Source organism: Stenella coeruleoalba (genome assembly GCF_951394435.1).
Source record: "Stenella coeruleoalba genome assembly, chromosome: 15".
NCBI lineage: Eukaryota > Metazoa > Chordata > Mammalia > Artiodactyla > Delphinidae > Stenella > Stenella coeruleoalba.
In genome coordinates this window covers 65077683-65105675 of record NC_137161.1, presented here as the reverse complement: position 1 = coordinate 65105675, position 27993 = coordinate 65077683, and the positions used below count along the sequence as shown (strand labels likewise).

General features: G+C 36.3%; 1 protein-coding gene across 4 annotated transcripts; it reads right to left on the bottom strand.

The window, feature by feature from the left end:
• Window positions 1-222: 222 nt before the first annotated feature.
• CCP110 (centriolar coiled-coil protein 110) lies at window positions 223-27319 on the bottom strand. Of its 4 annotated transcripts, XM_079944533.1 has the most exons (16): window positions 27145-27319; window positions 25400-25558; window positions 22882-23037; window positions 19748-19876; window positions 14953-16603; window positions 12820-12950; window positions 11638-11815; window positions 10940-11079; window positions 10575-10691; window positions 10137-10238; window positions 9836-9952; window positions 6718-6791; window positions 6100-6162; window positions 5366-5425; window positions 4796-4881; window positions 223-2438 (listed from the first exon to the last, which is right to left on the bottom strand). In XM_079944533.1, exons 3-16 carry the CDS (start codon window positions 23020-23022, stop codon window positions 2386-2388), a joined length of 3042 nt encoding a protein of 1013 aa, XP_079800659.1. In that variant the 5' UTR covers window positions 23023-23037; window positions 25400-25558; window positions 27145-27319; the 3' UTR covers window positions 223-2385. The 4 variants fall into 4 exon arrangements, with proteins under 4 accessions (XP_079800659.1, XP_079800662.1, XP_079800661.1 ...); XM_079944536.1 differs by lacking the exon at window positions 4796-4881 and having other exon boundaries at window positions 223-2455; XM_079944535.1 differs by lacking the exon at window positions 4796-4881.
• Window positions 27320-27993: the final 674 nt, after the last annotated feature.

The following is a 27993-nucleotide window of genomic DNA, read 5'->3' as shown; positions in this document are numbered from 1 at the left end:
CCCAGTCAATGTACATAATAAACAAGAGCAAAGGGTGGCCACTGGAAAAGGGAGAGGCTGTTCTCACACTGCCTTGTAGATTATCAAATGTAGTATCTCCTCGACAAGAGGTAAAAATGAGGACCATTGGACTATGCTCACGTTAGATGACCAGGCAGCAGCAGTGGTTGGATTCTTAACGCTGTACAAGTCAGCAGCTTGGTGTGAGCTTCAACCTGAGCATTCTCTCCCATTCGATCCAGCTAAGACATTTCCAGCTCCAGTGAACTTTTGCCCTCTGAAAAGTCCAACTCATGCAAAATCAAATGCCAGGGGGCTAATGTTACAGGTTACATATTAAATAGTGGGATATACCTTTCATGGGTCTTGTAAAAAATTATCATATTACAATATTAATGTCTTGGCCACATACTTTTCAAAAGTCCTTTCTTTGGTAAATAAAAAATCAAATGAGATTTCTTTTAAGATGAAAAGTTTATTTTGCCTTTTGCCTAGAAGCAAAACTAGTGAAAATTAAAATTAAAGTATAAAAATAAATATAATTTACATTCATGGACATTCCACTCAAAGAAAAAATAACAAAAATAATATATATAAATAAAAATCCATTAAAAGCACAAAACAATGTCTGGCACTTTTATGAGAAAAAGCTGTGAACATTAAAAAAATTTATAAAACACACAAGCTTTTATCCTTAAAAAAAACACTCAAGTTTTGCATCCTTAATCTAAAACTAGTTTTATCTCTGAAACATACTATTTGTTGTAGCCAATTTGCATTACTGTACACAAAACTTTTAGCATCTATCTTTCATACTGGAAAGACCCACAAGATCTGAGTAAGCTGTATCCTGAGTTTTCAGAATGATAAAGCACAATTTATCATATTAAGATAATTTTGATACACTTTGCCCACAAATATAAATTGGTAACTCAGACATTTTTGACTGTGTTCTATTTCTAATTTTCTGATTCACTCATTAAATAAATGATACATCTCAATAAAGAAAATCAAGTTTACACCCAGAGTAGATTACTATTTTCTGTCTACAGCTAGATGTAAAAGTTAAATTTTAAATGGAATGGAAAATCGAAGAAAACAATCTTTATCTCGACATTCTTAAGAGAATATTAAGAATATATATATATAGTCTGCATTTTCAAAATACCAGTATCTTTTTAAAATTTAAGTTAGAAAGATTAAATGTACACATAAATGTTCCCAATTTTATGTGAGAAGCACAAAGCCCTTTTGGAGATGGCATGATAAATTAACAGTGACATTCTTTTTCATAAAATCATGTTCCCTTGGTAACACTTTTTGGTTTATATTTTAAATGATTATGTAAGTGATGAAAAACCTTAAACATTAGTGCCTCTTATGTAATGCAGACTTTAAACTAGACAGTATTATTATCCCATTTGAAAATCTGAATTTATCATATTGTATAGCCCTTTATTCTCCCCTAAATCCAGCATGCTAAAAAAAGCAGACTATGAAGAAATAAACAGACTAAATAGAAAATGTAACTGCATGCAACACGTTATTCTATTTTAAAGAAATAGATGTAATAATGCATTCATTCCTAAGCGCTACTACATTTAAGAACATTGTGCTATCTTCCCCAAATTTGTTATACCCTCCACAGAAAGATTTTATAATTTAATAGAAACGTTTCTAATAGTACTAGGGTAACATACATTATTAACATACATTAAGCCTAACATTTCTGTGAGACAACTAGTTGCTGAGAGGAATGTGTACCTATGACCAAAATGGTGATGCCCAGCTACTCCTGTGGTGAATTTTAGGTAGACCACAATCAACAGGCAAGTGTTCTATCCTATGTGGTTACACTGTAAGTCCAAGAATATGAGAGATTAATCAGAGTTTTCAAAGTTACAAAACCGGGGAAAAACATTCTTCTGCAATAATTTCCCCTCAAACAGAACAGTATCTAGTTTATCAAATTCAGCAATCAGTGTGCAGAGATTAATGAAATTTATATTTCAGAACTTATTTATAAGTTATCACACCTTTTCAATATTTTATAGAAATAAACGCAAATGTCCTTTAAGTTTACAAAAAGGTTCTCAGCGGACACCTGAGTAATAAAACAAACTTATGTTTGTGCAGGTTAAGGACAGAAATGAGCCAATTACTAAACACTAATTTGTCTTCACCTGAAACCGATATTAAGAGGAAAATTCGGTGGGGGGGATGGGATTAGCCAGGCTGACCAAAATATCCAGATGATTTTTCAGCCCTTTGGCATCACTTTGCCTGTGTAAACAGAGTCCAGAGTTAAATAAAAAGTCGTGAGCAGGGAAAATAATATGGATCCTAACCCTTCCCCCCTTTTTTATCCTAATGAATGTTGTCTTCTTAAGTTGTCGCAACATTTGGCTGCTTTCTTTGGATTTTTCCTGCATATACTCCTAAAAATAGAGCAAAACTATTATTATTTCTCAATGTTAGTTTTTCTGTAATGATACCATTTAATGAGTGCTCACTATGCACCAAGCACTGAGCTAAGCAAAACACATTATTATATTTAATCCTTATGTAAAATAATCACGAGGTCAAAATTGTTACTACTATTTTAACAATAATAAAACTGAGACATAGGAGAGTAAGTCACCTGTGTAAGTAACAGAGCTAGAAGCAGAAACTCTGAGAACCCAATTCTACCTGATTCATTGTTTTACTTAACCATTTTGCATTACTACCTCCTACTCTGCTTTAATTAGCAATTTCTGAATTTCACTATAAACTCTTAAGTCAAGCACAAGACATCAAATGAATGTTTTAAAACATATATGAGATCAGAGACTGCAATTTAGTTTCTAAAAACTATAAACAACTTTAATTGCTTTGCAGCAAACTTTAACGCCTTAGAATTGTACTTCAGTCTAAAGAATATGATAGTCTATCAACATAAAAATGAGTTTTCTATAAAATGCTTAATAAAAGGTTTGTCCTCCATGTAGGTCATATCAAAGCATAATTTCAAATTTGTTTGAAACATAATCCAGGCCATCAAAAATTTAAGGAGGAAAGAATAATCTTTTCAAAAGCAACTATGGATCCCTGTGTTGAGATTCATAGTAGAATTTTAGTCATAAGCCAAATTTTCAGTTTATGTAAAAGGATAAAATTCTTTAGTCTTTTTCAATTGTCTAAATATGCACTCATGTATAAGTAAATCTTTAGGAAAAATTAGGAAAGAATTTTTGTACTTGTTTAGATACATGTTAATTATACATGTTAATTCAAGGGTTAAGTACATTTTTATTAATAATTATGTTGCAATGCAATTAAACCACAATAGTTCTAGATACTAAACTTCATTGTACACATTAACTGCAATGACTTCCTATTCATCCTTTATACTGTTGCGTATTACTGAATAGAAACAGTAGTTGCTATTTTACTTATAGATTCACAGGTGACAAATAGTGGAGATGAAATGCATGAGAAAAGAATATGGAGAGTAGTCACTTGGGCAATAGACAACATTAGGCAAAGCAATACTAATTCCTCAATGATTTGCCAACTAGCTAGGATTTATTACAATATACAACACTAACGAGGAAAAATGGAAAATGTCTTAAAATTCCATGTAACTTCACAAGCAACAGGTCTGATGTTTGGTCTGAGTTCTTCCAAATGGTTATCTTTCAAACCAGCTGATTCTACCTCTGGAATAAGCAGGATTTTCAGCTCTGTAATCCCCTTTAAAACAACTCCATTGACTGTCACTCACAGTGAATTCCAAAAGATGACCTTTTAAATTATCCTCTATATATTCAACATTATGAATTAAACTCACTATATATACATGCAAAAGGTGAGCAATCAATTCAAAGTTGTGATCAATATCTTGTTCCCTCTTTGAACTTATGTGAATAACATGAAAAAATTTATGTTGCTTATTCCCTCCTAATTTGGAGAAAATTACTTAGTAGTAAAAGCTCTAAAATATGACTAATGGTGTATTAATGAGAAGACTAGAATTGATTAAAGATTTAATTTTAATTGCCTGGTGATTAGGTTTCTTTTAAATGTTTAGAAATCAGTCTAGTTAAAGCAAAGCATTCTGCAAGTATTTTTAATGGATCACATAATTTTTGGTGAGTTATCACAGTGTCTTAACAAAGACACCTAAAAAATATTAAAACATTAGCTTAAGGGTTTTGCATTAGCTCAACACTGAATTTGTCTTTTTGCCACCATAAATAGGATTTTAAAATACACTTTTTGGCTTAGCCCTTAAATAATTCTCAAATAATGAACATAAAGAGAAATTTAGCTCAAGCTCCTTATTGAGCAAAAGATTAAGACTTCACCCCCTCCCATTTGGCATATTCACATGTGACCTTGTGGTCAGAGAGAAATTCTTCCCCTTATGTGCAGATACAAATATTCCTGGGTGATACACTTTCCCAAAGCTGAATAGACATGCACAGATTTAGACATCAGATCATTATATTTTACTCATTTATAAAAACTTTTCTGAGTTAAGCATGTATAATTCTACAAAGTTTTCAGATTAAAAAATACATAGTGTCTCCACGGAATTTACAGAAATCAAGATTGCAACCACAGTTTCACTAAGATCTCCTGACTGCCGCAAAATACTAATACAAATGATCACTAGTAGGAATGACGGTGAATATGCCAAAATTATGGTGGCAAGGAAAGACAGTCTATCCCGCTGGTATGGCCTGGGTCATGGGGCAGCTTGTGCACGTCTTTCTATTGAATGGGTTTCAGGAATTCGTTTGCTACACACCTGAAACAGGCGCTCTGTTAGGCACTCTGCTCTGTGAAGACTTCTGTCTATTTTGCACAACCCCCTTCACTGATGTCTTAGGGGTTCTAATTGAATATAAAAAAATTAATAAGTCACTTGCGTTAAGTTCTAAATGTTCAACATTCAAAAAAAGCAACCATACTGCATCAACCGTTCAAAGCACAAATAAGCTTGAAAAGAATTAAGTCATGCATGTGCACAGTAAAGAAACTATACCTTTCCCTTCGTCAGGAGACTATAACCATGACTTATGCTTTGTTGGAGAAACACTTTGGTGATGTTGAACTTACTATGTGGATGTTTACATTATTTAATGAGCAAAATGGTATGAAATGAAAAGTAAAAACACGCCAACATAAGATGATAATTAAAATTTAATACACAACAGTACATCAAAGGGTTATCTTTGAACAAAACGTTAAAAGCTCTTCCTAATACTATAAAAAGATCACATTTGAAAATAGTTATCCTTTATATAAAAAGCTAATCCCTCTCAAAGCTAATCTTGATTTGAATATTTTTAAATACCCATGTGTGTTGAATTCTTACCCTTGTCTACTCAGTAGCCTATGAACAGGTGCATTCTGTCCTTGATTTGGCTGAAGGACTCTGTTGACAAGGTAAATAAAAAATTAATTCAATAGGATAAATTCAGTTTTTCCCCCACTTTCTTTCAACAGATGAAAGAAACAGTGAGGCAGAAGTCAACGATGCAACGATTTGGCCTATACATTATCACAATGCAAAACAAATTGATTAAAGTGTATTAATATAGTGCTTATTTGCTCACCAAGAGAACAAACCTCGGTTTTTTTATCAGGAAAGAGATGTCTAACACAAGTATTAATCCTTGTGCTTTTAGATAATTTATTTATGTACTTTACAGAAGGAATTTTTCCTTTCAAACATCTGAGAAACAAAACATCACTCTTGTAAGAGCAGAAAACACGTCAGAAACATTAAGCTAGCTTTCTAAGGTTTTTAAGTAAGTATCAAAGACCCCTTGGACTGCAGACTGAACTCAGGACATACGGGGCTCAAATTTCCATCAGAGATAGCATGTCCTACAGAAAGCTCCAGGAACATCTGGTCTGGCACATGACCATGTATATGACCAGGTGTTACTATGGATTCTGACTCTGTGACCCTCCACCCCAACAGGGAGAGATTTACTGATGTAAAGTAGAACAAAGCCAACAAAAAACAAGCTTGGGATTTATAAGATTTTCTTTTCCTTAAAAGTTAAAAATAGCCTCTTACTGAGACTAAGTGATTTTTCTCACCTTGTTTCAGAAGGATTTTGCTTAACCAAAAATTTCTTATTTGGCATTCCCATTTCTGCAGCTCTAACACAATATAAAAATAAGGACACACAAATAATGTATTTAGAAAGGGGGAAAACACATGATTACAAATGTGATACAGGATGACAGAAACAAATCATCATTTCAAAGTTGGTGCACTACTGAAAGAGCTGTAATAAGCATACTAAAGACAAATTTCAAGAAAGAAGAGTTTTAATAGGATAGTTTCAGAATATTATTTGCATTAAGTTTTTCCTGCTATGAAGTCTTTAGGATATTTGAAAAAGAATATATTTAAAAGATATAAAATTAACACTGAATATAAGGATTAAGTATTTTTAAGATTACTTGATTAGCTATCAATTACACAAGTTGAATGTTGACCAATTTATTAGTTAATACATTTATCTAAAGATAAAATCAGATTTTACCACCTGATTTTAATAAAACTATTTATATAAAGGGATTTCTATCACCTCAGCTGCAGAAGTGTTAACAATTCATTTCTAATTTGAATATACAAACCAACAGTTGCTTAAAATTAATTGGCTTGATAATAATTAAATTAGAATATGACAAGACATGAAAAAAACTTACTTCATGTACTTCTTCCTATCAAGAGACTTCTGTGTTGCAGCTGAAAGAGCCACTCGTGGACTTTTCATTTTATCCTTTAAAATACAAAAGTAACATAAAGCTCTAGTGGTACCAGTAATACCACTAAAGTATAGTATTGAATGATCTCAAATTGCATGGAAAAGCTTCTCTTACTGGCATTTTGAACTTTAATTTAGTCTTTACAATTGAAGCAGTCTAATTTTTTTAATTAAATAATTAAAATTATTTTTCCCAATGAAATGGTATAAATTTGGCTTTTCTTTTGCCAACCACACTAAGATCACTGATTCAAACCACAGATCTCCAACACTCTGATATACAGTTGACCCTTGAACAACACAGATTTGAACTGCACAGGTGACTTACATGCAGGTTTTTTTCCAACAAATATATTGGAAAATTTTTTGGAGATTTATGACTTTAAAAAACTCACAGATGAACCACATAACCTAGAAATATGAAAAAAAAATTTATGTCATGAATGCATAAAATATATGTATATACTAGTCTATCCTTACATAAGCATAAGGTGAGTGATATTTAATATAAAATTAATGTGTCAGTTTTCTTACTGTTTTATAACTGCTTTCAAAGAGTTACATTACCATTCAGTATGCAGGCCTCTCGCTCTTTCTCTCTCTCTGTGCCTCCCTCTCCCTCTCTTCTCTCTCAACTACAGCCTATCATCACAGGTATGTGGGTTTTTTTTTAATGTAACACTGTTTCCAATACTGTATTATGAATATGACAACACTGTATGCCATGATTATAACAATTTATTCCTTAGTGTACAGGCTAGGCTACTGTGAAGCAATCATATTGATTACACTAGGTTCCCATAAATCAAACATATTGCTGCTTCCTCATTATCAATGCATGAATTGTTACAACTGTAAATAAATGTGAACTTGTTTTTCACATTATCTTTTCATTTTTTTTATCTTTTCATTTTTGATGTCTAATGTTAGTAATACATGTAACATCTACAGTGTTTTGTATCATATAAGACAGTATTGATGTAGGTACTTAACAGACATGATTTATCTTATAAACAGACAACATAAATTATGGTATTGATAAATACAGTACAGTACTATAAATGTATTTTCTTTATGATTTTCTTAATATTTTCTTTTCTCTAACTTATTTTAAGGATACAGTATATAATACATATATAACATATGTGTTAATTGACTGTTTATGTTATTGGTAAGACTTCTGGTCAACAGTAGACTATTAGTAGTTAAGTTGTTGGGGAGTCGGAAGTTATACTGAGATTTCTGACTGTGGGCCACCCCTAAGCCTCCACGTTGTTCAAGGATCAACTGTTTTTCAAATTAATTTGGAGCCTCTTTTCTAACTCTGATTTCCAAAAGAGGTAAAATGTACATGACAGTTTCAAGGAAATTCAATCAGGAGCAGCGGACAGTTTTTTATGAGTCATCCAAGTAATATTCAACACTTAACTCAAAAATCTAATCCCAAAAACAGTATGTAATTCTCGCCAATTTCTTTTAAATTTGTCTACAGATTTAAATATTATTGGTAATCCTGGGAACTACCTGTTTTAAGAATTGTAGGATGGGGGCTTCCCTGGGGGTGCAGTGGTTGGGAGTCCGCCTGCCAATGCGGGGGACGCAGGTTTGGGCCCTGGTCCGGGAGGATCCCATGTGCCGCGGAGCAACTAGGCCCGTGCGGAGCAACTAGGCCCGTGCGCCGCAACTGTTGAGCCTGCGCTCTGGAGTCCGCGAGCCACAACTACTGAAGCCCACACACCTAGAGCCTGTGCTCCGCAACAAGAGAAGCCCCACAATGAGAAGCCCGTGCACCACAACAAAGAGTAGCCCCTGCTCGCCGCAACTAGAGAAAGCCTGTGCACAGCAATGAAGACCCAACTCAGCCAGAAATAACTAAATATTAAAAAAAAAAAAAGAATTGTAGGATGGGCGCTAAAGTCAATAAAGAATGATATTTAGTATCAATTACACCAAACCCAGAAGAACCTCAATGTGAAGTAATTATAGATAGATCAATCAATCGATTGATCTGCCCCTGGTTCCTATTAATATTTGGTCTTTGACCCCAGTTCCTGACACAAAGCTCCTAAAACCCTTTTAATCAAATCTCCTGAGTGATAGGAGCATCTTTTGTTCTAATGCTTGATCTTTGACTTCGGTTCCTGACACTGAGCTCCTAAATCCCTTGAAATTTCCCAGGAGATAGAAGCAATTTTTTTGAACCCAGGCCCCGACAGTGAAAGCACCGAGCCTTAACCACTGGACAGCCAGGGAAATTCCCTAAAGTATCTTTTGTTCTAATAAGACAACTTTTGGTGGGCTCTGAATGAGGGCTAGTCACCAGAAAGACCAAGCACGATTACAACCTTGAAACTTTCAGCCTCACCCCCTATCCTCTGGGGACAGGACAGAGGCTGGAGATTGAGTCAATAATCAGTCATGCCTACGTGATGAAGCCTCCATAAAAACCCTAAAATACACATCCACATGCTGGGAAGGTGGCACACACCCTCCACAGGACAGAAGCTCCTGCTCTCAGGACCCTTCCACACCTCGCCCTATGCATCTCTCTATCTGGCTGTTCATCTGTATCTGTTACTGTATCCTTTATTATATAATAAACCATTAAATGTAAGCAAATGTTTCCCTGAGTTCTGTGAACCATTCTAGAAAAATTTTCAAACCCGAGGAGGGAGTCATGGGAACCCCACTTTATAGCTAGTTGGTCAGAAGCAACATAATTATTAATAAAATATACTTAACCCTTGAATTAACATGTATAATTAATATGTATCTAAACAAGTACAAAAATTCTTTCCTATTTTTTCCTGAAGGTTTATTTAATGAGACTGGCATCTGAAGTGGGGGCAGTCTCATAAGACTGCCTCCTTGACATGTAGGATCTGATACTAACTCCGGGTAGATGGTATCAGAACTGAATTGAATTGTAGGACACCCAGCTGGTGTCAGAGATCTGGTGTGGGGGGAAAACCCACACATTTGGTAACAGAAATAATTTGTGAGTGTAAAAGAAATAGAGGGGTTTTTTCACTCACTAGTTTAAAAGTCATGTAACATACCATTTGCCTGAGCATTTTCTCTTTGCGAACTTCTCGATCATGATGTAGAATAGACATTCTTTCAGCTGCATCCATTACAAAGAATATGTCATGAATACCATACAGGGCAGCTCGCAACTAAGTTCAAAAGAAGAAAATATACCCATTTAAAAAGATGAGGTTAGAGGTCAGTAGTATTACGTATGCTCTTATTTAGAGAAAAAGGTTAAAGTTTTCATTGAAACCTACTTTCAGTGGTTCAGTGAAGGTAGAGAAATAAAACATTTCCATTCCCTAAGAGCCTTGAGGATACATGCATTACCTGAGCTAACACTCTTTCCTGAAGAGAAGCATCTTGTGCTGAAACAACACCTCTCTTTAATGGTGCTTCCAACTGAAAACTTCTTATGAATTCCATAGTATCCTGAAAGAAATGCTCCTTCATTTTTCTAGAAAGATTTCATGATCACTGGAGTTTCCTTTTGTTCTTTTTCTCAGTCAAAACGAAATGAAGAACACAAAACTATTACATCAGAAGTCAAACAGCACTCACTTTAAAGTGAGACAAAAAAATGCACAAATTACTTCGTTTACATATTTTAAAAAATTATCTGAATGAGATTAATCAATTTCAAAAACAGCCTATGTGACTAAAAAATGTTTGATCTGCCTAAGTTCTGAACTAATTTGTCAACTCAGCTGTCACAACACTGATAGAAACTGAGACAGAAATGTAATACAATTTACACAATCCTCTTACTTTTACAGTTTGTCGAAGTTGTTTCAGTTTATCTGTCTGCATGAGCCTACGAGTAAGAAATCCTTTTGCTACTGCAGTTACTTTGTTAAATTTTGCTTGTACTTCTGCACTGAAAACCTAGAAGAAATAAGATAGACACAACATTTTAATAATCTGAGCATTATACTCAAGATTGTTTTTCTTAATCTATTACAATGACTAAATTCTTCTATGTGTGTTTACTCTTTGTAGTTTAATCTTTAATAAAAGTTAAGCTTTTGATGTATTGCAAAATATTTATGCCTCACTTGTATAACCTAAGATAACATAGCTCTTTAGAAAAGATATAGACAGACATGCATGCATATATCTTTAAGTTTGCCCACCTGAGACCATTTAGTTTTGGCCCTTCCAAAAGGTCTTGTTACTGAGAGTTTGGTCAAGCCACTAGTTGATGATCCCCAGAGGTAGAATGGTACTTCGCTTGCAGAACCAAAGCTGTGTTGTAGGGCAGAACTTGTGAAACCTTGAGAAATATACATAAAGTATTATACTTCATGTCAAATAATTAGAACACACAGAACATCCAAATAAACATGACACTCATTAAGAATAACAACTCTGAAACTGATCCATAGGAGACTTAAAATATTTATGGACTTTAAGCATATGCACCAGATGGATCTTTTCAACACAAACAGCATCTCAGGATAATTGAAGATGTGAAGATAAGCTCTTATTGGGACTGGGTAATTAGATGTAATTCAAGATCACTAAGGAGATAGCAAACTGTGTTATCACTTGAAGAATATCACCTGCTACTTGAATGAACAAAGACCAGGCTCTGAGTCAAATTTCCTGATATTTTCCTTGCTAAGGTGGCTTTTCTCGTGAACCTGCTCATTGGTCTTTGATCTGCTGCTATCACTTCATTTTTCACCAGTTTCTAAGGAGCTGGCAAATAGCATGGGTTGGATGTGGAATGACTTATAGAAAGGAGGTACAATTTTAAAGTGTGCCAAATAAAATATCTTACTATAGGATAATTTTTTCAAATGGAAATGGATTTTTTTTTAATATTTACCAGAACTATTTGAATTTGAAGAATGGAGTGAGTCCACTTGAGACAGCATTGTTTCTAGTAAACCAGAGTCACTTATCTTTCTCCATTCTAAGTCCACAGCATTGCTAATGTCCAATTCAGAGGCTTCCGCTGTAATCACCTTCTTCTCTTTTAACATTTTCTCCCGTTCTTCTATTTCCTGTAGATTAACAGTTTATTATAATATGGTAGCTCTTTTAATTACATCTCCAAATAGTATTTTAGGCTCAGCTAAAAGTATGTATGGGGCTTCCCTGGTGGCGCAGTGGTTGAGAGTCCGCCTGCCGATGCAGGGGACACGGGTTTGTGCCCCGGTCTGGGAAGATCCCACATGCCGCGGAGGCACGTGAGCTATGCGGCCAAAATAAATAAATAAATAAACGCTCTTTAAAAAAAAAAAAGTATGTATGGTTATCAGCAAATTATTATTTATTTCAGGTTCTCCTCCCTCAAATAAAATTGACAATTTATTTAATTGATTTTAAAATGTGATAATCTTAAAACAAGTGTCCTTCCTCTTATGATATACTCTTACAGAATGCATATTTCAGCACCTACTTACAAAATACCTTTTAAAAATATTACAAATTTTGAATCAAGGATTCAATTAAGTATCCTTTTGATAAATTATGCATTTATTTTTAGATAAGGATCAAAATATTTTAATTCACATTTTGGCAATAAAAATACTCTCCATGACATGGGGAGGGGGAAGGGTAAGCTGGGACAGAGTGAGAGAGAGGCATGGACATATGTACACTACCAAATGTAAAACCAATAGCTAGTGGGAAGCAGCCGCATAGCACAGGGAGATCAGCTCAGTGCTTTGTGACCACCTAGAGGGGTGGGATAGGAGGGTGGGAGGGAGGGAGATGCAAGAGGGAAGAGATATGGGGATATGTGTATATGTATAGCTGATTCACTTTGTTATAAAACAGAAACTAACACACCATTGTAAAGCAATTATACTCCAATAAAGATGTTAAAAAAAACCTGATAATTCCAAAGTCACTTTTTTTTAAACCCAAACAAAAAAAACCTCTCCATGTATGAAAATCAATAACCCCCTTAGATTAAGATACACAAGGGTAACAATTATAAGTGTCCTATACATGACCAAAACTCCACTCACCAGCCCTACATCCCTACATTTTAATTCCTCACCTTTTGCAGTCTCTCCTGTTCCCTTTCCTGCTCAGCTATGAGTAGCGATAACTGCTGGGCGTGCTGCTCTTCTAGTCTCTTCCGCATTTCTTCGAAAGCTAACATCTTGCTTTTTAATATCTCCTCACCTTCTGAAAAGAAACATGTCCCCTCAAATTTAGAAAATTTAGTAATATCTGATGTTTTATGACATCAATTTAAATTACGCTTCTGACCAGAGAGTATTCCTGGATCTGACCCAGTACAATCAAGATACAGCCAGGTCCCCACTTTGAATCACATTCTCTTTTGCCCTCCTCTCATTTCATGCTACTAAAGGTCTGTATCTCATCACCCTAACCCACTCGTTCGACAGATCCCATCATGATCTGAACTGATGAAGCCAAGACTATGTGTTCCATCCAATTCTCTTTACTCCAATTAACTTCACAATGTGGTTCTCATGTGCATCTCACCTCCATTTATTTTCTTCACTCCTGTCCTTCTCCAGGGTCTCTGGTATTGTAGCTTCTACTTTTGCTTTGTTTTACTTTTTTAAAATAAATGTTGCTTTGACAGTATAAAGCTACTCAGCTTGAGGCTCCAAAAAAGACTGGATATTAAAATTCTAGATATTTTAATTACTAACTAAAAAATTTATTAAATCAGTATGACTATGCAACTTACTGAATAGAAAGTGGTGTGACACTTTGAAATGTTGAAATATCAAGTATTACACAGATGTAGCACATAGATATTTAGGAATCCATTATAATTCAACTAAATTCAAAGAATCCTTCTTTCCAAATACACAGTCAATGATTTTCATTGAAGATAAGCGCATTATAGTTGTCCTACCTGCCATGGTATTCTGATAATTTGTTCCTAAATACATTTTATTCAGCTACAACAATATGCAGTTGTTCACGTGCAATTTTTTTATAGGCGGGGGAGGGGGGACTGGAAAAGCAGTTGAATTGTAACGTTCAGCAAGAAAGGAAAAAGGCCCTCCACTCGACCACTCAGCCAACAACTGGAGTCCATTCAGCTCCTTAAAAACTTTATAAATGAGTGCCTGTCCAGGGGATCCCTCTCTGGGAGGTGTGCCCGAGGCAGGCAGCCAAGCTACGGGCAGCTCTCGGCACGATGCACTGCCGCCCTTGCCCACTCTGATAGCAAGCCGGCTGCCTCCATGCCTGGCCTCATCTCACAGGCACCGGCCTTCCTCTTGTGAAAGCACTGCCAGAACTGCCACTTGGTCAGTCTGTGTACTTTAGGTATTCACCGAGACAGCTTCCAGCCTGCTGTGTCATCTACTTGGAGAAGCCAAGCTGGCTCCTCAGGTATCAACTGTTTTTATTAGAGTGCTTATAAAGTCGCACAGGTGTTACGTAGTCTGCCCCAACCCAACCCTATTTTTCCTATAACCCTTGTTACTTTTAGTGTGCAATTTTACAGAATACGAAGTTTTTTTCAGGAGGATGCATATCAATTAGAGTTGAAATGTCTGTGTCTAAAAACATAATTTACTTGATTTATATGTCTTCCACATCAGTAATGAAGAACTATGAGCCATGACAACAAAGTAAGGAGTAATAAAGAAGACATGTTTTAACAAGTTACTGTTAATATAACACTAGACGCAACAGAAATTTGAAATAATTTTCATTAATAAAGACACCACTCTTGAAACACTACTCACAGAGCCTTATTTGTGATATCTTCTCTAATAATTTAGTGTTAAAGTGTTTACTAAAGGGCCAACTACATGAAGATCTCATTACAAATGAAAGGGCAAACTGATGAAAATATTAGAAACCACAGTCCAAAAGGAAGACATCATAGCAATATACTGGATTAAAACTATGAGTGATGTTTCATGCAAGAACTTTTTCCTCCAGTCATTAACAATATTCTCTATAATACCAAGTGGATTGTGAAAGATTCATAATCTAAATAGGAAAATCCTTTAAGAAAGCCTATCAAATGGCAGTAAACTGTAGCTAGTGATGCTCTCTGATAAATGAACAGATGAAGACAATTATAATTATTCTGCAATTATTATTATTATGACAATTATTAATTATCAATTAAAGGTATTAAATAGAGATGCCACCTGCTTGGCAGATATTAAACACTTCGAAGCTTTCTTACCTTTTGAACTACTTTCTAACATTTTATTCTTGTTGATGTAGACAGACCCCTTAGAGTATCTTTTTTCTGGCAAATGTTGCCTTTCCTGTTCAGCTATTCCAGTTGTTATGACATAAGGCCAGTTTTCTTTTTGCAAATTATCAATATCTAAATCAAGTCTCCGTTTAACTTTCTCAAAACTGTTATCCAAAAATTGTTCATTTCCACAGGACACTGCAGGGGTGTCCATATGCTGTCTGGTATTCTGGTTTTGCATCAGTAAAGGAGATGGGTTTTTTACGTCGTAAGACTTATTCAGTCCCATTTGGAAATTGCAGGAGTTTTTCTCTAACACATTGGCTGACTTGAGTCCACTCACAGTTCCAAAGTTTTGACTCACTATACATTGACTGGTGGCATATGGCTCATGCAATCTTTCCACTGCAGTACATGTACTGTCCATTTTCTGTGGTCCTCTCCCATCAGATGTTAACTGACCTTCCGTGATAGCAAGTCCATGAATAACTTTATTTTCTAATTGACTTCCTGAAGACTGACATACCTGATTTGATTTACCTAAAACCATTTCCTGTATGGCTTCAGATGTATTTTTACTGACATAAACCTTGCTTGAACAAACTCCTGCTAAATCAATTGGTAACTCTGGCACAGTTTCAGGTACATTTGTTTTTTCATCAGTTTCTTGAACAACTAAGTCTACTGCCTGTTCTTTTCCTTTAGGACTTAATTCACAAGCATTTATTGGGTTATTTATAAGTATATGACATGCTGATGATGGCCTAGAACACCTTCGATGCATTTTAGGACTTAGGCTTGGCTCTGGGCTAGGTAATTTGGCATATGAACCAGTAAGACTTTTGATAACATTATTTTCAGTAACAAAAGTGGGAATGCGTTTAAAATCAGAATCAGGCTCTAAAACAGTAGAATGGCCAGTTGGTATAGGTATGTCCACTTTAGAAAAGCTACCTAAAATGGACGTATTCACGCTGCTTGCTTGAGTGGAAGCACCTTGGAGAAGAACATTTGATTTATTAAGGCTTGGTTTGTCAGGAATAACTGAACCACAGTGCCTGCCCATCAACTGGGCCTTCTCCTTTTCACAGTCAGTCACTTTAACAGCATCATTTTCTTTGTCTGAATAACTCTCACTAACACTCCTCTTTGCACTACTTCTCAGACTGTGTCTAGATTGCTCTCTTTCTATATATTCCTTTGACTTTTTCATCAGCTTCTGAAGACTCATTATGTAGGGATCGGGAGTAACTTCCCCCAGAAGTGACAGATCTTGTTCTTCATTTGTTGGAAAGAGACCACCAGAAATAAGTAGCTCTTGTGCAGCTGCTGAGGAGGTCTTCAGAGAAGCTTCGTTTTCTGCGTGGCTAATATTTGAACTATCACATTGCTTCAGATAATTGAATTCTTCTGAGTCCCTAGCTAAGTCTACCCCATTAGATTTAAATTGGTCCTCAGTATTCAATGGCAAAATTCCAGGTATCTTTTCAAACTTTGCTAAAGTAGAGTGTTCAGTAGGGCTTGGCAAGATATTTGGAAGTGTAGCAGGAACATTCAAGTTTCTGACTTCTGAATTAGAGTAAACTGTTTCAGTCTCCCACTGATCAAAATCACAGGCATTAGGTGCTTTTCTAACCTGAAAAAGGAAATTTAAAAATTATTATTCCCAGGAATTCCCTGGTGGTCCATTGGTTAGGATTCCGTACTTCCACTGCACGGGGCACAGGTTCGATCCCTGCTTGGGGAACTAATTTCACATGCCGTGTGGCTCAGCCAATAAATAAATAAATAAACAAATAAAAATAAATTTAAGAAATAAAAAGCAATATTTCCTGACTACACAAAAAGCCTTTGATTTCATTGTTTTCTAAAGTGCAACTGAAACTGAAGATTCAGAGTTCTAATATTTGAAAACACAAATAAAAACTCAGATGACCTTTTCAATGGTATTCTATATCACATGGAGCTCAAATTACTATAAAAAGCATCTACTGGTCATCCTGGCCTATTTATTAACAGATTAAAAGAGAATTCCCTCACGGTCCAGTGGTTAAGACTCCGCACTTCCACTGCAGGGAGTGCGCGTTCAGTCCCTGGTCGGGGAACTAAGATCCCACATGCCGCCAGGTGCGGCCAAAAAGAAAGAAAGAAAGAGGGGATCCCCTGGTGGCACAGTGGTTAAGAGTCAGCCTGCCGATGCAGGGGACGCGGGTTCGTGCCCCGGTCCGGGGGGATCCCGCATGCCGTGGAGCGGCTGGGCCCATGAGCCATGGCCGCTGAGCCTGCGCGTCCGGAGCCTGTGCTCTGCAATGGGAGAGGCCACAACAGTGAGAGGCCCGCGTACCGCAAAAAAAAAAAAAAAGAAAGAAAGAAAAGAAAAAAGTCACTTATCTAATCTGATACAAATATGAACATATGTGCATACATATACACACACATATACAGTCATATACTCATGTGCAATTTAATCTTGGAATAGAAGCATTTTCCTCAACTTTCTTCTGGTTATATGTTATAACATCACCAACTGCTCCTCCTATGAGAACTGTCATCTAGGGATAATAATGTGTAAAATAAATAGCAAGTAATTAAATTTCTTACATAGATGATTCCTCTTTAACAAGGACTAACTTGCCCAGGATACTGATTAAGCAAAAAAATAATGCAGTACCAAGACTCCTGCCTCCCATACGCTTACTCCAAATTTTAACTAAAATCCTTCTATATGATGAGACAAATTTGTGGTAAATGAAAGGTCAGCCATCTAGCTTAATACTTAAAAAATAAGAAAAACTTCAACTTAAAACCTGATTAAGGCAAGTTTCAATTTGATTAGCTGGATGATCATTTAAACCAGCAACGTGGGGGCTTCCCTGGTGGCGCAGTGGTTGAGAATCTGCCTGCCAATGCAGGGGACACGGGTTCGAGCCCTGGTCTGGGAGGATCCCACATGCCGCGGAGCTCCGAAACAGGAGAGGCCGCAACAGTGAGAGGCCCGCGCACCGCGATGAAGAGTGGCCCCCGCTCACCGCACCTAGAGAAAGCCCTCGCACAGAAACGAAGACCCAACACAGCCAAAAATAAATAAATAAATTTATAAAAAATAAAAAAATAAAATAAAACAGCAACCTGTTAATGAGTTTTTGAACAAGCAAAATAAGTTAAAAATTTAATAAAGATGAAAACAATTGTATACACAAAAGATCCAACAGAAAACAATAAAATTACATTTTGTATGTAAATAATTCGACTTTGCAAAAGAACAAAAAGTGAACTAGGATGTTTTCTAAACATTATACAAGCATATATGAAACTGGCAGAAATCATTATCATATTATCATATGAATACACTCCAGAATCCTGAATTTTAAAAGATTTTTAGGTTGTTTTGTATGTGTTTTTTTTCTTAGGCAATATGGCACTCCTATTTTACCTTACAAATCCCAAGACATGTAATGATTTCCAGGTACTACACAATAAACAGTACAACAAGATCTACTTGGTCACAACCTCACGATCAAAATAAAACAAAAGGGATACATACTCATGACACATGTTCGCAGGTTTAAGTAAAATAAATTATTTCCTCAAAATAGCTAAACATTTCATATTTGTGATATTCAGCAGCCATGCTTTTTGTACATCACTAAGAAAGCCTTTGGTTAGACAATTTAAATAACAACAACAACAAAACCTATCAGAATCATCAGGTAAAACAGACCTTAGAAATCTATTTGTATTATATAAAATTTCTCTATCTGAATAATTAATTCATTACTCTATAGTTCAACATTGTACACGTGCTATTAAGCAGAGAAAGTCTTTAAACTCAACAACAAACTCATTAGTAGTATATTTGATATATTCCCTCAGTGGACCAAGAATGATATGCCATTTTTGTTCCAATAATAGGAAATATCTAATAAATTAAAAACCTACCTTTATTGTGCTACTCACTACATTTTATAAACTCAATATGAGCAGTAATTATACTTAACAAATTAAAATCTACTACCCACAGAGAAATGAAGGTAGTAGTTAGTGGGAAATAGCCTAAGGGTCATTGTACATAAATCATCTGGTATGAATTACACAAACCACAAACCCCTAGGATTATAAAAAAAATTAAAAGATGTAACCAGCGAAACAGCGTTATATAAGGCAGAAATTATTTGTTTTATCTAATTCACTGTTTTTAGTATGAAATGATCCAGACCTTAAAACACATTGTTTATACAAATTCAAATTAAATAAAAATCATTGCAAAGGTATAGATGTGTTGTTTAAAAAGCTTCAATTTGTATCTAAGATGCATCTAGGCAATTCTATTATCTAATCTAAATTGCATTTGTGTATCTAAGAGCAGAATTTTCACCAGAAAAAAAAATGAGGGACAGTTATGTACTTTAGCAGAGAATGAGAATAAGGTCATTGAGTCAATAGTCTGATTAGTTCAGAGGTAAACTACAATGGCCAATTCTATCATTTTGTCACTGAGAATTCAATGTTTTTAGAGTCATAAGACATAGACAACAAGCAATTATACTCAGTGTATGGGTCCATTGTCTAAGTACCCTCTGATTCAAGTACTGAGCACCACTAACAAGCAAGTGAATTTTCTTTGGAGTAACTGAAATGGAATATCACAAATTATGAAGATTCTCAAGCTTAACAGTATATTGGTAATTAACTACTAAGGCAAATTTATTTCTGAAAAATTATCATCAATGCTTAATTCATGATTTCTTAATTATAATTTAAAAGAGCTTAAATTACACACCTGAACATTTTCAAGAATCTCCTGGACACGTGTCAGTAAAGCTCTATTCCTGTTAACCTGCTTTCTTCCTTCTACATCAAGTGCTTTCTGCTTTTCTTGCTGCATTTCCTTTCTTTTCTCAATATTAAGCTGAAAAACATCATAAATATGTAATTATTTCTCATAAATGTAAAAATATCATAAAATCAGGTAGTTTTGAACCAGAATGATTAAAAATGTGTGCAACAGGTAAAACTAACTATAGTGAAAGAAATCTGAACAGTGGTTGGGGGTGATGACTGGGATGGAGCATATGAAATTTTTCTGTGGTGATGAAAATGTTGTGTGGGTGTGAGTTATAAATGGATGCCATATATCAGAACTCATGGGACTGCTTTTTTTGCTTTTTTTTTTTTTGGTCGCACTGTGTGGCATATGTGATCTTAGTTCCCTGACCAGGGATTGAACCCATGCCCCGTGAATTGGGAGCACGGAGTCTTAACCACTAGGCCACCAGGGAAGTCCCCAGCATTCATGGAACTTTAACACTTAAGATCTGTGCATTTTACTGTAAGTAATTATTCTCAATTGAAAAAAAAAGTTGAAAGAAAAAAAAACTGTTCACTTATCAAATGCTCTGAAATGAAAGATAAAATTAACCCTATTGGCTACTGTTGAGATTTTCCTTTGGTAATGTCTTACTTCACTGGTTCAGTTAAGATTCTTTAGTTTCTAATCTTCTAATCAGTATACAATTCACCTCTTTGCTACCTCAAGAAAATGTCCAAAGGTTTAATGATAAAAGACACAGATAATGTTTTATTTGCCTACAAAATCAGAACACATATTTGGTTCCACTTCATTGTAACCTCCAATAAAAATGTAATGTATTGAAAAAATTGAAGGCGTCCAAGCATTATTTTTTTGTGTGTGGATTTAAGTCTTTATTATTAAGTCCTGGGAAGTTTAGTCACTATGTTAAGGAGTCAAGACTTATTTTAGATTTATGCAAATAGAAAACATGTCATAAAAAATTATTTCAAAGTTGCAGTATTTGACTATCAAATACAACCTAAAATCATGGATTAAGGTCCATAAGCATTAGATTTTGTTTATAAATAAGTAACTGATGAAGTCGTAGACCTTACACAACAAGGCCCAGACATTTTGGCCTATATTAAACTAATCAAGCAATATGTCATCAAGTAGCTGATAAAAATGTTTTAAAATCTTTTCTTATTTGCATGGTACCAAAGAATCATTCCAGTTTACTTGCTAATCGAAAAGAGAAAAGAAAATGTATACCTTTAGAGTCATATGGCAGTCACCACTGTAGAAGCAAGTGTTCAAACCACACATTACTAATAGACAAACAACTACACATTATGTAACTTCTGATTTAATTTAATATGAAGTACATGGCATCATCGCCAAAGAATTCTTGCTAAAATGTTTAACCTGACTCTAACCAAACTATTAGGCTAATTTCCAGTTTATAGGAACTACAGGGACTAGAGGGTAAGTTAAATGTCACCATGAGGAAACAATTAGACAAATCCAAAATAGAAGGCATTCTGTAAGATCTCTTTAAAAATTTACTATCATAAAGAACAATTTTTTAAAGAAATTAAGGAACTGTTCTACGTCAAAGACATTAAAAAACATAACAAGTGAAAAAAAATAAATAAATAACAAGTGAATGCTATTTGTGAACTCTGACTGGATCCAGACAATAAAAAAGTTATAAAAGACATTTTGAGCACAAATAGAGAAATCTGAATATAAACAGAATATTAGATGCTATTAAAATTATTATTAATTTTCGTAAAGTGTGATACGATATTGGAGTTTTATGTAGGAGAGTATCCTTATTTTTAGAAACTGTATACCAAAATATTTAGGGGACAAGTGTCATGTATCTGTAATTTTCAAATGGCTCAGCAATAAAACAAAAAAAGTTTTAAATAAAGCAAATAACGCAATAAAGTGAAGACAGCAAAAATGTTAAAAATTGTTGAATCTAAATGGTAGATATGTGGGTAGTCACTGAACTATCCTTTCAACTTTTCTGTATGGTTGAAAATTTCATTACAAAAAGTTGACAGAAAATATTGACCTTTTAAATCCTGCTATACAAAAAAGAAATAAATTTAAAACTGTCTTTCAGTAATATTTTCTGATTTGAAATAACGTCACATACATTTATAAAATATTCAATCAGTATCAAAGGGAAACACGATGAAAAGTGCGTCTTCCCTCTCATCTGATATTCCCTCACTCCTCCCCAGAGAAAGAAGATAACAGTCTTATTTAAAAACCCAAATAGTTAGCATATATTGAGTACCTACTATGATCTAGGTAGTGTTCTAAGCATTTTAAATGTATTAGTTCGTTTTCCTCAAGACAGCCCAATGAGATAGGCACTATTTTTTAGCCTCATTTAACAGATAAAGAAAATGGACCTGCAAGTTCACACAGCAGGTAAGTGGCAGAGCAATAATCTGAATCCAGGCCAGAAGGATCCAGAGCCAGGCTTTAACTACTACTCTATACTGCCTCTGAGAGCATGCTGTGTCCAGTGATTTACAGCAGCTTGTGAAGATCCTTCCATGCCCACACATTAAGATCTACTGTACTCATTTTAATGAGTCTATAAAGTGGACCAGTTAGTTAAACTAGCCCATTACTAATGGACATTTAGGTTGTTTATCAATCTTTTGCTCTTTTAAACAATGCTCCTATAACCTTACACATACTTCTTCAGGCACATGGATGAGTATAATTGTAAGATATTCCCCAAAATGGAATTGCTGAGTCAAAGGTTATATACACTTTTAAATTCTGATAAACACTACCGAACTGCTCATCAAAAAATAAAATCAACCGATTCTCTCAGCAAAAGTGCATTTTAAGTGCCTCCTCCCCACAAGCTAAGAAATACTAGGTCCTATCAGATCGTTGCCAATCAAATGTTAAAAAAAAAAGCAAAAAACAAACCAGAAAAACCAACCGCTAACTCATTTGCATTTCTTTACTTATGAAAAGGGTCAGGCATCTTTTTGATATTTATAAGCCAGCCTTTCTTTTGTTTTTCTGTGAACTACCTTAGTGATTCACTATGGAAAAAAAGATTATTTAAAATCAAAAACATTTACCAGTGGAGAAAGCACAGCCACTCCATGGAAGCGAATAAGTGAGATGCTTTCAGACTGGACAGGTAGAAAGCTCTCTGTGGCTAGTGATGCTTCTTGGATTCTGGCAAGAATTTTCTCACAGAACTTTTCATACTCTTCCATCTTCCCACAATCACACTACAAGAGAGAAAAAAAGCCATTTTTAATGTGCTGACAAAAATAGATCTTAATTTATTTGGCAAATTTGTAGGGCATTGAAATATTCCTAGAATTCACAATTCCTAGAACTGGCTTTCCCAGAATTGTTTCACTGATCAGGAGCTAATTCTTGGGTATAGGAAAGCACCTCAAGACCCTGCCCAGTCAAGCCTTCCTTCATATATTAAATATTTCTGAAGATTGGTACATAATCAATCTTTAAATGTGATTAGTTTAGAAAAGTACTAAGAACTCAGCAATGAAACCTTCTGAAAGGAAACAAAGTTCTATACAACCTAACTTCAGTTGTAAAACATAATATTATCTTTTCTTCAGGAGGACTTATCTACACATCACAAGGAAAACTAAATAGGACTTCCCTGGTGGCGAAGTGATTAAGAATCCGTCTGCCAATGCAGGGGACACAGGTTCGAGCCCTGGTCCGGGAAGATCCCACATGCCGCAGATCAACTAAGCCCATACACCACAACTATTGAGTCTGTGCTCTAGAGCCCGCAAGCCACAACTACTGAGCCCGCGTGCCTAGAGCCTGCGCTCTGCAACAAGAGGAAGCCACCACAATGAAAAGCCTGCGCACCCAACGAAGAGTAGCCCCCGCTCGCCACAGCTAGAGAAAGCCCGCATGCGGCAACAAAGACCCAACGCAGTCAAAATAAATAAATAAGAAAGAAATCTAAGCACAAAAATGTGTACCACGGTTTATTTAAAAAAAAAAAAAAACCTAAATAATACAAAGGTTGGAATGCTTTTGTAGCCAAAACAAGAGACAAAAGGGCTAGTTAAATAAAAACTGATATTTACTTTTAAAAGTTTTTTCTTCTATCATGGAGTCCAAAGTCTATTACTTGCATATCTAAAGAATATAATTTGACTCCATGATAACTGAGCAAATCAGTCGGAAGTGGAAAACAGAATCTACTGGCTCTCATATTAATTCACTTTACTGTTAAAAAGTGGAACCATCACCAAACCACTTAAAATAATCAGTCCAGTAATTTCACAATTTCTGGGAACCTGTGATGGTGGCTATGAAAATACAAGGTAAAAGGAAGGGTTAGATACCAAATTCATTCATGTAGCAAGTGTTAAATATTTGATTGCCTGTTTCCATAGCATTATGTCTGGCATTGTTTCCTTTAAATAAACAAGGGAAAGGGAAAGGGAAAGAGGGATATCACTGGACACATAACCAACAACGATATGATCTGTGAAAACAGAAAAAATAATACAATAATGCTTCTTTAAGTGTTCATTTTAAAACAATTAATTAACAAATAAAAAAAGAGAGGGAAGGGAAATTCAGTTCATGACGTGGGATATGCAAACATGAAACAAGATACAATACGATACTGCCCTAAGCCTCAAGATACTTAAAAATTTAGTACGCTAACGTATCAGGGACAAATAATATCACAGTTAGAAATGAAGAAAAATCACATTCAAAATTATGATTAGATTATGAAAAAAGATATATTGCTACTTTTGACCAACTGGTAGTCTTATTAATAGCAAGACTTCCTCCTACCATCCCATCAATTCTAATTATTTCTACATCCATTTATGCAAACTGAGAGTTTAATTTCAAAGAAATGGTTCTCTAGAGTGTAAATGAGATTATTTTGCAAACTTATATTCATAAGACAAGCAAAAGTAAAAAACAAAACATAACACCTTAACTGCATGATAACCATAGCAAGGCCTCCTTTTTTAATCTAGACTTCAACCCACATTATGATATCTTAACAATCAAAATAGGCATAAGCTAAGATATGAGAAATTCGAATGACCCCATTTCTACTAAAATACTTCAAAAGATTTTTTAACACAACCCATGCATCCAGCATTACAAGAAACCAAAACAGATTACTCATACAATTAATGTAATATACTTCCAATGGACACACAAGCAAAGAATGGAAGGTCTGGGAAATTTAAGGAAATAAAATATCTTTATGGCAAAAGTTTTATATTTCTTTCAACAACATCATATAAAAAATATGCCTCATTGCTTCAGAAAGTTAAATTCACATCCCTTAAACAGTATATGTTTGTCATATATATTGCAGACATACAGCAATATATTATTATTACAGCATAACTTATAGCCTATAATAAGGTATTAAACATCCAAATACAAGTCTAATATGATGATTATGGAAATTACCAAGTGACCCTACAGGATGACTGGATCATTCTCATCCTTTAGTCTCAGTTTGGAGGTCTCCTCTTCTGAGGCCGTCCCTGATTATCCCAACTAAATTAACCCTGTGTCATTCACTATCACACTACCCTGCTGTTTCCCAATTTTCATAGCACTTACCACTATCTGAAATTATCTTGTTTATTTCCTTGGTTTTTGTCTTTCTTCCTCCACCAAAATGTAAGCTCCATAAGCACAGGTACCTTCTCAGTCTTGCTCACCACTGAATCCCCATTACATAGGACAGTGTCTGTACACAGTAGGCACTTCATAAAAATACTGAATAAATAAATTAGGATAATTAGCTCAAACAATAATGTAAACCAGAAAAAAGAAGACAGTGGACTACACAGCAAAGAAGCTAGCAAAGAAGAATGGAATTTTGAGAATGACTGTTTCATAGATGACCCTTTTCTCAGAGAAACTGGTACCTCTAAACTGCAAAGGCACCCATTTAAAAAGCGAGTGTCTGTATCTTATATGATTAAGCAAGAGGGCACTTCGCTTCTCATGCCACAATTACCCCTGTGAGAAGGGTTTTATTTTAAGGGAGCCTTGACTACAAGGCCACTCCAACCACAAATCTGCTGCCCCATACTTTACCAGCAGGCATTACTGGTCCACTTGAATTAATAATTTGTTGGCTGCATCAAGTTCAGACATGCCCTGTCTTCTCCATTTAGACGATGATCCTTCCCCAAATAAGCCTCTTTGCAAACTCCATAGACTCATGATTCTGCTACCTACTCCTCACCAGTGCTCTATCAGAAATGTCACTGAAGGGAATGGTAAAAGTAACACAGAACACATCTTGCCTTGTTGTCAGTTGTTAGCTGGTTGTCTACCCATCAGTCATCCTAAAAACAAACTTCCTGTAGAGGCAATAAAGGGGAAGGTTCTTATTCAGGCACACACACTAGCTGTATGTTCTCGGCAATTCACTTACCATCTCTGTCTCAGTTTCCTCATTTGTAAAACAGGGATAATCAAGAGTATCTATCTCAAAGAGATTCTGTGAGGATTCATTAGTATACTGTAGAATATGCAGAAAGCATCAATAAATGGGAGCGACTTTTATTTCGAAGAGGATGATGATGACTATGATTTTTTTCACTAGTTTATGAACTCCTGGAGGGTAGCGACAGTTCTTGGTTCCTGGTAAGATTCAATTTAACTTAAAAACGTGGAAAGGGGGACAACAGCTTCCTCATTTTGCTGTGTCCAGACCCCTCCCCACTAAATCAATCTCTAGGCGCCTGCCATTTGCCTAAACTGGGGGGTAGGGAACTGGGATTATAACCAGATAGAAGCAAAGGGTGGGAAACACCCAGTAGCATCATGGGTAATAAAGAGAATTTCCTTTTTTTCTTCATGCTTCTGCCCCCAGAGAATCGCAAAGGCAGAGTAAACAGCGCTCCTAGGGTCTTTGCTTGGTGGTAACTGCCGTTCAGAAATGGCCAGGGCACACCCTGGGGATGCTCCCCTAGCCAGAAAAAAAAAAGGCCCAACCACTTTTATCAACAGGAGGTGGTTCCTCGGGTCTGGCCCGAGTTTATTTACTGTGGACCCTCTGCCCTCACCCTAGCGCCCCAAGCCCACCTCCCCCAACTCCTCTGATAAGGCTCCATCCCGAACACCCACCAGACGGTGCCAGCATCTGAGCATCACCTCCGCGCCCGGTGCCGCCGGCCCCCGGGATATCCGCCTCCGCCCACCCGGAGCCTTCCCAGAGGCTCGAGGCCCAAGAGCCCGGCACCTTCGCTCGGGTTCCGTGCAGAGCCCGCCCTCAGATAGCGCGCCAATTCCGCCCGCCCTGCGGCCTCGCAGCCGGACCCGCTGAGTCAAGGCCCCTCTCACGCACACACCTGTTCTCCCACGGCCACGGCAGCTTTCCTCCCCTCGCTCCGGGCCTTGGCAGGAAACAAACTGCTCAATTGGTACTGACTGAGAGCAGCTCCATCCACCGCCGCCTCCTCCTCCTCCTCCCCGCCATATTACGGTGCTCAGGCGGCAACGCGGGCTCCTGGCAACCGCCGCCGCCGCCGCTGCCGCCGCCGTCCGGACTCCACCTCTTAGGGCCGGCACTTCCGGTGGTTGCTTCCGGGCCGTTGGACTGGTTGGGCCTCCATAAAACTACAATCCCCGAGGTGCTTTGAGCGCCTGGGTACACGTCCAGGCCCAGCGATGGAGGGCGTTGTACTTGAGGGAGGCGCGGTGCAAGCTGGGAGGCGTAGTCTTCACTGCAGGCTCGCAAATCTTATTTCATTAAGAACGCTCCTCAGGTCTGAAGCCCTCTGAAATATTCCTTGAAACTGCTATTTTTCACTTACCGGTATAGAGGAACTTCTTTATGTATAATCGTTGTAATACATACAACGGTCACCAAAATTTTTTTCTCTGTCAATAAAAAATTACTGAATCCTAGATGCCAACTCTAAGCTTCAACACATCCATACCCGCTTGCAAATCAGTGGGAAAATAGCTCCAAGAAAGGTAGTTAACAGGTCCAAGATGGCAGGAAAAGCTCAGAATGTTTTGCCAAAGTTCTCTATCGAAACATGTTACCAGCTTTTTGTCAACTGGAAAAAAAAAAAGCACAACATAAGAGTTGTGAGTTAAGTTTTATTGGGGGCAAAATGAGGGCTATAGGCCAGGAGACAGCATTTCGGATAGCTCTGAGAAACTGCTCTGAAGAGGAAGGGGGGAAGGCCAGT

What these genes read in the sequence shown, in the direction of transcription:
- CCP110 (XM_079944533.1), bottom strand. Translation starts at nt 23,022, where the DNA reads ATGGAAGAGTATGAAAAGTTCTGTGAGAAAATTCTTGCCAGAATCCAA. An exon ending in TGGCTGTGCTTTCTCCACTG is followed by an intron (nt 19,877 to 22,881) that starts GTAAATGTTTTT and finishes GATGTTTTTCAG; the next exon opens with CTTAATATTGAGAAAAGAAA. An exon ending in AACTTCGACAAACTGTAAAA is followed by an intron (nt 10,239 to 10,574) that starts GTAAGAGGATTG and finishes CATTTCTTTCAG; the next exon opens with GATACTATGGAATTCATAAG.